We start from the raw sequence: 12,953 nt of genomic DNA, 5'->3' as shown, positions 1-12,953 counted from the left end.
ATTGTCGCCTCACCGCACAGGCTCCATAGGAAATGAATGGAGAGCGAGCGACGTCGCCTCCCGTGTGTCGAGCCCTTATGAAACATCCATTTTTACCAACAGTGCAGTCGCTGTGTTGTTTGTTTGTGAGTGACATAAACTGCAGTGGGAKGGGGCTTACTGGGAAATATCAATACAATTTCTTTGAGTTTAGCAGCTTTTACTGTTTCTATGTAGTTACTGCTTTATATGCTTTCCCCAAACTTGAATTTAAAATGTTGGAATCATATTCGTGAGTATTTACGCATTAAATTGAAAAACAGCAGAGAAAAAAAAGAGATTTGTARGAAAGTATTGATACACTGAAATATCGTAATATTTCATTTCCTGATGCTGTATCGATTTTTATATAAGGCTTGAAGTGCTTGTGACATGCTTATCCTTCAGATAAAAAAAGTCAAAGAAAACTTAAGAAACTTGGCATACCACACATTATTTTACCCATTTGGACGCATGACTGGCCTGTTTTCTTTTGAACTTGGCTCGGCAAAAGAGAAACAGGACGTGACATCAAAGGGCAACTCCTTTAAGGAAAAGAACTCGCTGCTCTTTGTTTATTGAAACATTATTATTTGAACTGGGCTGTTGAGCATTTTAGCTCAGCTGTGTTTTCATGCAGACATTCCCCTTTGACATCACTTCCTGTTACTTCACATGCAAATATCTCAATAACTGTTCATCTCAGCAGCATTAAAATACTTTTRTAATATGTTCTCAGTGTKATCTTTCCAAAAATGCATTTGTATTATTACAAAAATGTTAATGTCACAGGCACTTTAACTGATGTTGTATAAAAGAATGTGAAATACAAATGCAGTTCTCAGTGTTGTTCAGTGTTCTGAATGCATAAACATAAACTAAATTAAATAGGATTTTAAGGCACGTAATGCATGAAGTTTTCTTTATAATGAGTTTTTAAAAATGTTAATGTTTTGGAGAAAACAATGGCGATAAATTGCCTTGCATGTATTGGGATATATTGTATCGTGTGTYGTGAAATACATTGTCAAACCCTTGTAAAAAGTACATTTAAAGCTTGTAAAACAGAACAATGCAGTAAAATATCTTATATAAACTAAAACTAAATGTCTTCATCGAAGTCGTGGTACTTACTCATCGTCCGGCGTTAGCTGCACTGGTTCGTTGGTAAACTGCGTGTCGAAGTTTTCCAAGCCGTACTCGTCAGAGATCTGAGGTTTGAAGGGCGGCGTCATCTCTTTCTTCTCCAGCTGAGGGGAAAAAGTTAAAACACATCAGAACTGTAGTGACCGTCACGTTAGTTGTTTTTGACTTGACAGTTTTACGTTGGGGKTTTTTTCTCAAACACGGAGCAGAATCCCCGAGGAAGCTTTGATAAACTTTTCTCACGAGGAGTTAAGGTAGTWCTGAAGGCAGTACCAGCCAGTTTACTGTGTTTTATTTTTATTTTTAAACTCTGCTGCAGCAGAAGGATCCAAACTCCTGGAAATCTGCTGCTGCAGAAACAGCTCCAGAAGAATTTGTCCTTCGTTTCACATCATTGATTTTCTTTTTCAAAGCTTCAAACTTTAGATAAGGATGTTATCCATTTTTCACCGTGACCTTTCTGATGAATAAAAGACTGAATCTGTTATGTTTCAGACTTTTTGAGAGAACAAATGTGTTACTGTGCTTGTATTTGCACAGAAATGTTGTTTTATTTTTTCATTTAAAAAGGAAAGGAAAATACCCCTCCACATGTTGAAAGAATAAACAAACAGCAAACTTGGAGTAATTACTGTAATATTCAGTACATCTGGTCTGAAGACTGCAGCTCTTTTCCATGATCTCTTTCTTTTTTGTGTGTGGGAATGACGGCAGGACTGTACCAGGGAGAGAAAAACAACAGAACGTTGAGGCTGCAGAATAATTGTGGTCGAGTGATTCAGCCAGCAGAGTATTTTTAAATTTTTTTTGTCTGGTGTGTTTCCATGGTTTCACATCGGTCCCTCACCCCGCTAAAATGTGATCCGAGGACGTTTTCTGAGAACACAAACAGGTACAGGTTTTTCTCCTTTTCTTGTTTGTTTCATCGGTTTTCAGAAACCTGATGGTGCGAGAGCTTTAAAACACAAAATCATCCGTTTAACTCTTCTCTTTTAAAACCTGTTGAGCTCAGAGATGCCTGTTTGATGCCTGTTTTAGAGTCGGTGCATTTTTGGGGAGATTTCTTCACACAAAAAGGTTTACATTTTAATTTAAAACATAAAATTCAAAACAGAAACCTACAGGTATGTTTATATTTTCTTGTCTTTTTAATAATAAAAACAGAATAAACTCAACTTTTAACAAAACTTAAAAAAAGATGCTTCATTAAATCCTTGAATTTTGGTAGAACTAAATGAAAAATAAAGATCAAATGCATATTTCCTGCCAAACAGTGGTGGGCAGCGCTAATTCTAAATTTATTTGCGCAATTTATAAAGTGCTAGTCAATTTATTTAGGTCCACAAGTTCAAAAGCGTATATCAAAATAACTTAATCATACATAACAAATCTGGTAACATTCCAGTGACACCATACGACATGTCACCAGCTCAATACTGCCAACCAGTGGAATGATATTTACCATTCATGGATTGGCACACGTCGTCGCAGTTTGGGGAGGTGATTTGTTGAAACAGACTTTTAAATCATRGTGTTAAAAAATAATAATTGTGGATTGCTAGTTCTGCTGCTTCTTGGTCATTTTCTTATGTTTATGGTAGGACTTCCCTAAGAAAACATGCAGATATATTAGTAATTTTAAATTGTTTATTTTAAAACTGAAGCGATGCATTCTGGGTAGCCTACCAGACAAAGGACAGGAAACTGTTCATTTCAAAATAAGAGCGTGAATTTAATCTTTTTCGTGTTTCAATGCAACGTGAGACAGCAGGTTGGTGAAGATGCAGCGGGACATAAATTATAATTCCTCCCTCTATCCTCCCAAAGCTCATATAAGTATATAAACAACAATATTGATAGCTGGATATTGTTTGTTTGTTTGTTTGTCACTCAGCTCCAACTGCTTCCTGCCACGCCAAGATTTGTGGGATCTCTAAATGAAAACCGTCACACAGAAGGAGAGTCAGTGAGAGTATAAAGCTCTATGAACACAATGCTGTCTGAGGGGGTCACTGTTTCCACACAGCGGAGCTCCGTTGTGTTAACAAGAGAYGGCTTTCCCTCCAATGTTCAAGAAAATGATGATTAAACTTTAATGAAATATACTGCTACAGAACGTAGTGGGTTTAATTGGCTCTCTCCTTTCTCTTTAGACCAAAATGATGATCAAATCTGAAACATTATTTGTAATTAGCGCTACTCAATTCTAAATTTAGAAAGCGTAAATCTGCACATCATTTGAAGAAATTAGTAAAAYCCCTAAAGCTCAAAGGAGAAATTTAAGTTCACAATTTAGGTCCCACCACTGCCGCCAACTTTCTTGTTTAAGTTTTAAACAGACTTTAGAGCTCAGCGTATGTGTTGGGCATGACTTTCAGCTACTACCACACCCATTTGTAAGTCAAAGTCTGCAAAACGGACGGTGTTGTAGCCATTTTCATGTTTGCTAATCTTGATTAGCCGTGGCGGCCATCTTGAATTAGATCGACTCAGTTGTAGATGTTCTGTCATTAAAATTTGACCACTGCTTCATGAGATATTTTGCTAACGCTAATGGATAAAAGATTTCACACTGAGTAGTTCTCAGAGTCTGATTTAAGCACGAGTCTCAGTGACTACCACATAAAGTTTTAGCTCAGCATCTCTAAAAGCGGCCGATTTGTAGCTGTTTTTGTGTTTGCTAAGGATGACTGGCTGCAGCGGCCATCTTGGTTCTGTTTGACCCGAAGAGACAATAATTATTCAGCTGTACTCAACATTTAGAAGAACAAAATACATTTTCTGCTCTATTTTAAATTMTTTTTCCAGAGTTGTAGCTGATTCCGTCAGTTTGTGCGGATTTTTTTAACCTCCCACCATGTTTGGACCACAGCTTCATATTGTTACCGTGTTATAAAAAGAAAAAAAAGTTTTTGGTTGCTCTTCTGGTTCTTTTTTATTTTTTATTTTTTGTCATGTTTTGGTGTTGTTGTGGAAAACGATCCCCGCCGATGAGCTGTGAAGTTCCCAGATGAAGCTGTAAAAATCTGCCGGCAGCAGCGAGGCTCCGGGACCGACGGCGGTTCTGACGTTCAGAACGAAGAGCGACAGAAAAAAGGTCAGAGCTCAAAGGGTTGTCACGTTTCACTGCAGGCACGAAGCATTCAAACAAAGACAAAAACATCTATATTACTTTATCAGAACAAACAAACGATCATTAAAACGTTTTAGTGAAGTGGAGCTGCGTTTATAGTACAAGTTATTTATTTACAGCTAGTTTTAAGGACACGTGGAGGTGTGCATCACTTCCTGCACAGCTGGACCAAACTGCATCTAGATCCTGAACAAACACCAAACATGGAGAATTCAAGAAGAATATCACTCCATACCCAAACCTCTCTAACCTGATCTGTGGAGGGGCAGAAGGTCCAAGAGACACTCTGAAACTCCTCCTGTGGGACCCCAAGGTGTTCCCAGACAAGAGAGGACCTATAATCCCTGCATAGTTCTCTGGATCTCTACCCAAAATACAACAAAATCATCGGCTCTAAATGGATCTTGAACTCTGCCAGGATCAAAATCCAAAGACTAAAGATGGGTCTCGATGGTCCGGAAACAAAAAAAGGTAAACTGTTCCATCCATCAACCCGATCGTCTCTGAGTTTTAGTTTGGATGTAGAAACTTCAAAGAGTGGTTGGTGACCAGAGAGCCCTGACTGGAGTTAACACCGGTATGATGGGGTCCGACTTTTTTAAACCCTGTCACACTAACGTTTAGGACAACTTGTCAACATTTTAAAGAAAACTACGTTAAAGATGGAATTTAAAAAAATCAACTGGAAGCCTCTTTTAGATGTGTGCATACAGTAATGCTAACAAATTGATCAAATACATAACTTTTATTAGTCTAAAACGTTAGCATGACAGGGTCATAAGCAGTAAAATCTTATAATCTACCCTAAAGCAAACGGAGCCAGAACTGGAGACGTGTTCCTGTTTTTAAGTCCCTATTAAAAGACGAGCTGCTGCTTTCTGGACAGCTTGTAAGAGATGCAGAGATTCATCTAAACCAACCTACAAAGCACAACAATAAGAGCATGACTCACTTTTTTCAAGGTCTGTGGGAGATATGGCTTCACCTTGACAATAAGTCTTATTTGGGAAAAAATAGATTTAACAGCTGTGTTTATCTGTTGAATCTAAAACCTCCAACCACCTCATCCAAACCTACAGGTGAGGGTTGGAACATGGAGCAGTAAATCCAGAGCTTTGCCTTTAAACTGAACTCATAACAGACAGGAGCAACGAGGCCCTGATCTCTGGATCCATCCTACAGGAACAAGACAAAACACCTGGACTCCTCCACCTGAGGAAAAAACTCCCCCTTAATCTGGAACTTTATGTTTTGTCCAATATTGTAAGAACTGTCACCATTCTGAGTCTCATCTAGTAGCACAACAAAGTTTGTCTTAAAATCTCTAAAAAATATCTGTAAAATTTATCAATTTAAAACCTTTTTGTGTTGGCTAAGGTTGCTTGAATGTGGCAGCCATTTTGAATTTGGTAGACTCCGTGACACGATCACTTTCTGGGAGTTTTATTAAAATGTATTCATTTTTATTAGATAATTTGCTAACAGAATAAACAAAAAAATAGACAAACCAAAGCTAAAATATCATGGCCCTTTCATCTTTCTGAAGTGAGCGACGAGAACCAGGATAGGTCAAATAAAGAGAAACTTACTTTTATCAGGGGATTAAAAAAAGTCACTGTGAAGTTAACCTAAAAGCCAAAGCTTTAATGAATCTAAACACCCCACTTCCTGTGGACCAAAATACGCTCTCATCTCGGCCCAATCTGGCCCCCGAGCCACCAGTTGTTGATCACTGCTTTAACCAATTAAAAAATAAATGAATAAATAAAAAATGTGGACTGTTTTCCATGTTTTTAAGTTTTAAATGTTTTCTCTGCACCTCCTCCTCTCATCTTCATCGCCTCCCTCGTCTTCATCCAGCGTTTCTCTCTTCATTCTTTAATTTCTTTATTTTTTCTTCCTACCTACGCTGCTGTCAGTTTCACCCCCTCATATCCTGTCTTCATCTTCCTCCTCCCTGCTCGTGTCTGACTTACTCATTTTCAAATTAAAAAAAATCTTTTCACATCCCTCTCCTCCTCCTCCTCCTCCTCCTCCTCCTCCTCCTCTGGTCTCTCTGATGTGTCGCGGGGCAGCAGAAGCTGTGCGGCGGTAACGAATCGCATCGATGGCGTGGAACGAGTCCAGCACTCACAATCTGAGCGAGTCCCCGAGGCCAGAGGTGCAGATGAAAGAGGTGTAGAGCGCCGGGCGGTGTGTGTCTGTGTGTGTCTGTGTGTTTGTGTTATTGATGTGACAGTCGGCCTGATCTGAGGCGTCTGAAGTGATGAGGACACTCTTCAGTTTACAGCAACACTTAATAAACGGTCTGAGTGGCGCCTCGGAGCGTCGCCCTTCACTTCGCCGACGCTCTTTTGAGTTTTATCTTTAAAAAAAATCCTGTTTCTTTCACAGATCTGTTCAAATAAATCACATCTGAAACACTTCAGTGTGTTGATGACAGAAAACAGCTCGTTTTAAAACAAATAATCACTTGGAGACGATGTTGCTTGAACGTGCAAAACAACCAGAGGAACCTGGGATTTAACCACCGGAGCTCCAGTTATTAAACCATTTGCTCGACATCAGGAGGCCTCATCTCGTTCAGTTTCTGTCAAAATCTGCTTTTGTGAAAGTTTTCAGCCACAAACACAAAAAATCCATTGAATTCTTTAGAACAGGAAGGATTTCAACAGAGGATGTACCAGTTTCTTTCTGCAAAGATAATTAGTTCAGCATCAAATAATTACTGGATTATATAAAGAGTTAGGTGACGTTTTAAGGGCTCGACACACGGGAGGCGAMGTCGCTCGCTCTCCATTCATTTCCTRTGGAGCCTGTGCGGTGAGGCGACAATCGCTYGCCCTCCTCCAGCTAAGCGACCGGCGAAAATAGTGCATGTGAAATTTCACGCTCGTACACGTAGACGTGCACACGCGAGCTTGCGACGCGACATATGAAAGTTGAAAAATGTTTTTGAAAAACTTTTGTCGCTGTCGCTTAGCGTACAACCAATCAGTGAGGGTTTCACTGACTGACCAATGAGAGGAGAGTATGCTACACACTGAGTTAGCTAACACTTTCACCAAGTGATTACTAAAAAGCTTTGTGGGAATTTATTGGCACCAGGGTGAAGTTTATGGTAAGTTTTTCCTCATAAAACTGTATCTTGATGTGTTTGTTTTTCAATATCATTAGCATCGCAAGATTTGTTTMGTTTACACGTCCGTAATGCACACCCCCCTTCAGAGTCAAGAACCAATCAAATTTTGTGAAGACAAGCGACCTGAAAGAGCGCGATTCGCAACGCTGCGATCGCTRTCGCGTCCCGTGTGTCGGGTTTCACCCTGGCTGCAATGACAGCCGTTAATCGCTGTAGTTTGTCGCTGCCCGTGTGTCGAGCCCTTTAGTGCATAAACAGGGTTTTTTACAGCATGAGGCAAGTTAAATTTAAGACTTTTAATGCCAATTGAAATGTAATTTAAGGCCAACTTCACAAGAAACAAAAAAATTCCTCGGTTAGCAACAATTTTACCCAAATGTTTATCTTTACACAAAGCAACGAGCTGTAAGAGACATTATGTAAATTATTTATAAAAATAAATAAATGTTACCAATTTCAAATTTTGAGACGAGTTACAATCCTCCTACTTACAATGTGTTGACATTTTTAAGATTTTAAGACCTCTGAAAGGTTGATTTAAGACATTTTAAGGCTGATTAAGGCCTTTTTTTTTGGATTGATGAATTCAATGCCTTTGAAGACTTGGTAAGGATTTGGGGGAACCCTGATAAAACACAGACAGCTACTTTGAACAAGTTGTTTTGTTTTAGTGGGAACAAGTATGCATTTTGTTTTTAATTTAAACTTTTTCACAAGTGACCAAAGGGTCAAACATCACGTGGAAACTGGAGTTCAGGGATGGAGAAAAATCTATCAGGAGCAACAAACGTCAACAAACCGGCAGCTGAAACTGTTTGTTGTAATGACTCCTGTGTGTTAAAGCAAAATTTATAAAAGAACCTACGATCATTCCGATTGGATTTGAACATCGTCATCTCAAGGTTTGTGTCTACAATGTAGGAGGCAAATTAAATCTACTAAACCATAAGTTACTGCACCAAACGGCTTTTATTTTGAAAGGTTGCTTCACGACAAAAAAGCTAAAACTTTCATTTTGTTGGGACACTTCTGGGACAGTAACAGCAACGTTTTTCTCCGAAGTGTTATTGAGAAACTCTCGAGCTGTGGAGGAAGATTTCTTGAAGAAAACGAGGCAAGAACTGGAGGAAAAGAGGTAAAGCACGGTTAGCATAAATGCTAACTTTAAAGGAAGCAGAAACTAAGATAGACACAGAGTTAGGTGGTAAAACACAATCCACATTTGCAGATGATAGAAGGAAATATGTCCTCGACTAACAAAAACAGCTTCAACAGCACAGGTAAGACCCGTCACCCCACTGAGCTGAAAAAAACAACAATCAAAAAATGGAGACTATAAATGTAGCTAAAAGGACAGCAGATGTCCACAGTAATACAACAAAAAAAAGAGGTGAATGGTGATTCAGACTGAGAGGTGGTTTCCTGTGGTCCAAAACCACCAAGTGTGCTGGACCCAGACCAAACCAGAGTGATCTGCTCTTGGTGAGACTCCTAAACATTTTATCAGTCACTTTGTGAAAACCTTCTTAAGTAAACACAAGAAAACAATCAGTTAAAGATGTTTTTCAGGTTTCCTGTCAAAGTTTAAAAGCTGTTGTGTAAAGTCGTGATGAAGACGGTGTTTCCCGCTCCCAGCTGCTCATCACCCTGACAGCTCCCTGGAGGTGAGGAGGAGGAGGAGGGGGATAAAGGCGAGCCGGCAGGTAAATGATATTCAAACGTGTCATGTTTCTTTTTATTTTATTTTTTTTCCCAGAGAGAAGCCTCGGCGCTCCCGCAGGAGGAACGCCTGATGAATATTAATGTGTGGTAAGTACAGGGGTCGGGTGCCAGGCCTGTCAGGTCTGCAGACAGGTTCCTGGTTTGAGGGCAGAGAGCGTCGTTTCTCCACTCCTCACTGCTTTGTCAACTTGTTTTCTCTCTGCAGAGCTTTGTTTTACGAGCTTTATCTCCACTGTGAACGTCTTTACGCTTCCTGACGACCCATGAAATGATCCTAAACCTTCTTAAATACACATCAAAGCTGATGTCTGATCAGGTGTCTCCAAACCTCATGAACACAGGTAACGGACCAGTAAATCCAGATCTTTGTCTTTCGACTCAGATCTTTCTTCACTATCACCGGCCAAAACAACGCCCTCGTTGTTTAAGATGAACTCCATCAGCAGGAACGTCAGAAGGACTGAAAAGTTTAAAACCAGCTGAGAACTGAACAACGAAATGATTCTGGTGCTGATTTAAAGTTCTCACATGAAACTGGACATAAAACTGATAAAAAAAATACTTTTTTAACAAAGCCTCACTCAGTAAACTGAGATATGACACATAAAAACACTGACATATGACTCATGCTGCAGCCTTCTGACCACATTCATGATGAATTCATGAGGACAAAAGAGATTTTACAAAAAATAAACCCTCCACATGCAGCCAGTTTACATTATGCACGCTGCATTTAATGAAGTCAGATGTGGAAAATTTAACGTTCTAAATGAGAAAAAAAATGTCATTAGTTTATTCTGAATAAAAGCACAGTCACTATTTTCAGAAATGATGTAGTGAGTCTGGAAATGCATCAAATCATCAATAATTACAATAAAGTTATAAAGTTTAGTAACGTAAACAAAACAAAACATTAGATTCTCTGTGGTAACGGTGGATAAAACTCAGATCTTGCATTTAGACGTTGTAAAGTTGGAATATTTAAAGCAGACTGAAGATCACAGTCACCTTCACACAGAGCTCATGTTACATGTTTTTATGTTTATTCCTCATCTTGGACATTGGGGGATGATTCTTGCTAAAAGGAAATTTTCTCCTAAAAATCAGCACAATTCTTGTCTGATGTTCAGCAATAAACTAAAGAAGTGTCACAAACCAAAGATAACATTTCAATTTTAAGAATGTAGGTCAGATAAGTAGGTCAGGCCTGCTGAATGGGTTAAGGTAGTATTTTACTGAGTTGAGACTTTTAGAGACAAGTTTGAGATGAGATGAAATGAGTTTGGAACACCCATGATAAAACTGAGACAGGTTGGAGACACCTTTGACCAAACTGAGACTGGTTTGAGATGCTTGTTACAAAATTGAGATGGGTTTGAGACACCATTGACAAAATTGAGATGGGTTTGAGACACCACGGACAAAACTAAGATGGGTTTAATACAACTATAACAAAACTGAGACAGGTTGGAGTTACCTATGACAAAACTGAGACGGGTTGGAGACACTTTTGACCAAACTGAGACTGGTTTGAGAAGCTTGTTACAAAATTGAGATGGGTTTGAGACACCACTGACAAAATTGAGATGGGTTTGAGACACCACTGACAAAACTAAGATGGGTTTAAGACAACCATGACAAAACTGAGATGGGTTGGAGACACCTATGACAAAACTGAGACGGGTTGGAAACACCCATGACAAAACTAAGACTAATTTGAGAGGCTTTTGACAAAAGAGAGGCGGGTTGGAGACACATATGACAAAACAGACTGGTTTGAGATGCTTGTGACAAAATTGAGACTAGTTTGAGACGTGTGTTACAAAATTGAAATGGGTTTAAGACACCATTGCCAAAACTGAGACCGGTTTGAGACACCACTGACAAAACTAAGACAGGTTTGAGACACCTATGACAAAACAGACAGGTTTGAGACACCTATGACAAAACTGAGACGGGTTGGAGACACCTATGACAAAACTGAGACTGGTTTGAGATGCTTGTGACAAAAGTGAGACAAGTTTGAGACATCACTGACAAAACTAAGACTGGTTTGAGACACTTGTGATGAAACTGAGATGGGTTTGAGACACCTATTATAACACTGAGACTAGTTAGAGAAACCTATGTCAAAACTGAGACAAGTTGGAGGGGCTTATTATGAAACTGAGATGAGTTTGAGACACCTATGACAAAACAGAAATTGGTTTGAGATTCTTGTGACAAAATTGAGACTGGTTTGAGACACAACAAAACTGAGACAGGTTGGAGACATCCATGACCATAGTGAGACAATTCAAACTCCCACAATGACTCTGTACCATGTTTGAGGGATGATTTCTGGCATGATTTTGTTGAACTGGTTCAAAACCTAAGAGACCGTATTGTGGGACTCAGAAGGAAACGGAGAATCCCCGTGAAGACTTCAAGACATTTTGGAGAATGATGTAAATGTTATTCACAGCCTACTCTGCAATAGTAGAAGCCATTTAAAGTTATTTAATGTTTCTTTTTGTGTGTTTTTAAGTCTTCTTTTATTTTTCATATATATGTTGGGTTTTCTAATCTCTCAAAAACCCATTTTYTCATATTTTGTAATTTTCCTAAATATATTTTTGTGCATATAAAGAAAAACTACAACACTAAACCAACTCACTGCATCGTGAACGCACATGCAGAGCAAATGTTTCTGAGTGTGTGTGATTTGAAATTCACTTTTATTTGCCTTGTTGCTGCACGCAGAGGGGAGTCTTGCTGAATGAATCTCTACACAACATTCACAAGTATATCAGTCATTGTGAAGACAAACAAAAAGGCCCCACCTCGCTAGTGTGCCTGCTCACATCRTTAAAGGAGGGTGTGAGCTCCGTGTTGTTTATATATTCAGCAGACACGCCGTATCGGGGCTGATGAAGGCGGTTCTGAATGGATGATGACAGCCGTGAGCTGCTCTGCTTCTTTGAGCTCACTAGCGCTAACTGTGGGCGTGTAGTCTTTGTTGTTTTTATATGAATTTGAAGTGAACTGTCAGGTTGTAGAGTCAAACTCCACATCACCTGCGAGCAGCAGGAAGCAGCCAGAAAGCTGCTGTGCTGAATGGATTATCTACTGCGGCGCCTTCCTCAAAGTTTATTTAATAGTTGGAGATAAGTTTAAAGTCTTCATTTCCCTCAGGTGATTGATAAAGTTTCTCTTATATCTTTTTCTTTCTTTATATTCCAGGATATTCTATAGAAACTGGGCTGAATGTGTTTTTGAGACGGTTTAACTGCAGAATCAAAGGCTTTACACGTGATTAAACTGATCCATATTCATGTGTAACGATGGTGTAGATCAGTCATGAATCACAGGCTGTGTCTTATTTCAGAGGCCGGGTCCTCCAAAGGACGAATTTGTCGGCCACTTACGTCTCAGCGCCACGCCGGAGTCTGTCCAAGTTCTTCAAATAATGTCTTTAAAAGGGATCCCCGATTAGTTGTGCCATTAGACTTTATTTGATAAACACATTATTTTAACTGTAAAATAAAGACTGTAAAAATACTGTAGGCTGTTTAGTTTTGTAAATTTTTAAAAATATATTTTAACACGGACGGAGCTATTTTATTTACACGCAAAGCATTCTGGGTAAATGATGACGTGGATAGGTCCTCGGTGCGAGGCTGCTAGCGAGCTATATCCACCCTGAAGGTTAATCTTGGACAATATCTGATGATCGACTTTTTTTTTTAATAAGGATGGCCTCCTTTCTCCCCTTATAGCCATCCCCTCCACACCATTATGTTTTTTTTTTTT

The 12,953-nt window shown here is 39.2% G+C and overlaps 1 protein-coding gene across 4 annotated transcripts in view; it reads right to left on the bottom strand.

Moving 5' to 3' along the window:
* Positions 1-12,953, bottom strand: part of prkcz (protein kinase C, zeta) — a 101,027-nt gene that overhangs the window by 11,097 nt on the left and 76,977 nt on the right. For all 4 annotated transcript variants that reach the window (XM_014020317.1, XM_014020320.1, XM_014020321.1 and 1 more), the window contains one exon: positions 1,153-1,268. In XM_014020317.1, coding sequence (XP_013875771.1) covers positions 1,153-1,268 — 116 coding nt within the window. The remainder of the gene's footprint in view (positions 1-1,152; positions 1,269-12,953) is intronic.

The sequence above is a fragment of the Austrofundulus limnaeus genome, unplaced genomic scaffold (genome assembly GCF_001266775.1).
Source record: "Austrofundulus limnaeus strain Quisiro unplaced genomic scaffold, Austrofundulus_limnaeus-1.0 Scaffold248, whole genome shotgun sequence".
NCBI lineage: Eukaryota > Metazoa > Chordata > Actinopteri > Cyprinodontiformes > Rivulidae > Austrofundulus > Austrofundulus limnaeus.
Note: the sequence above shows the minus strand (reverse complement) of the source record. Positions and strands in the feature narration are given on the sequence as shown.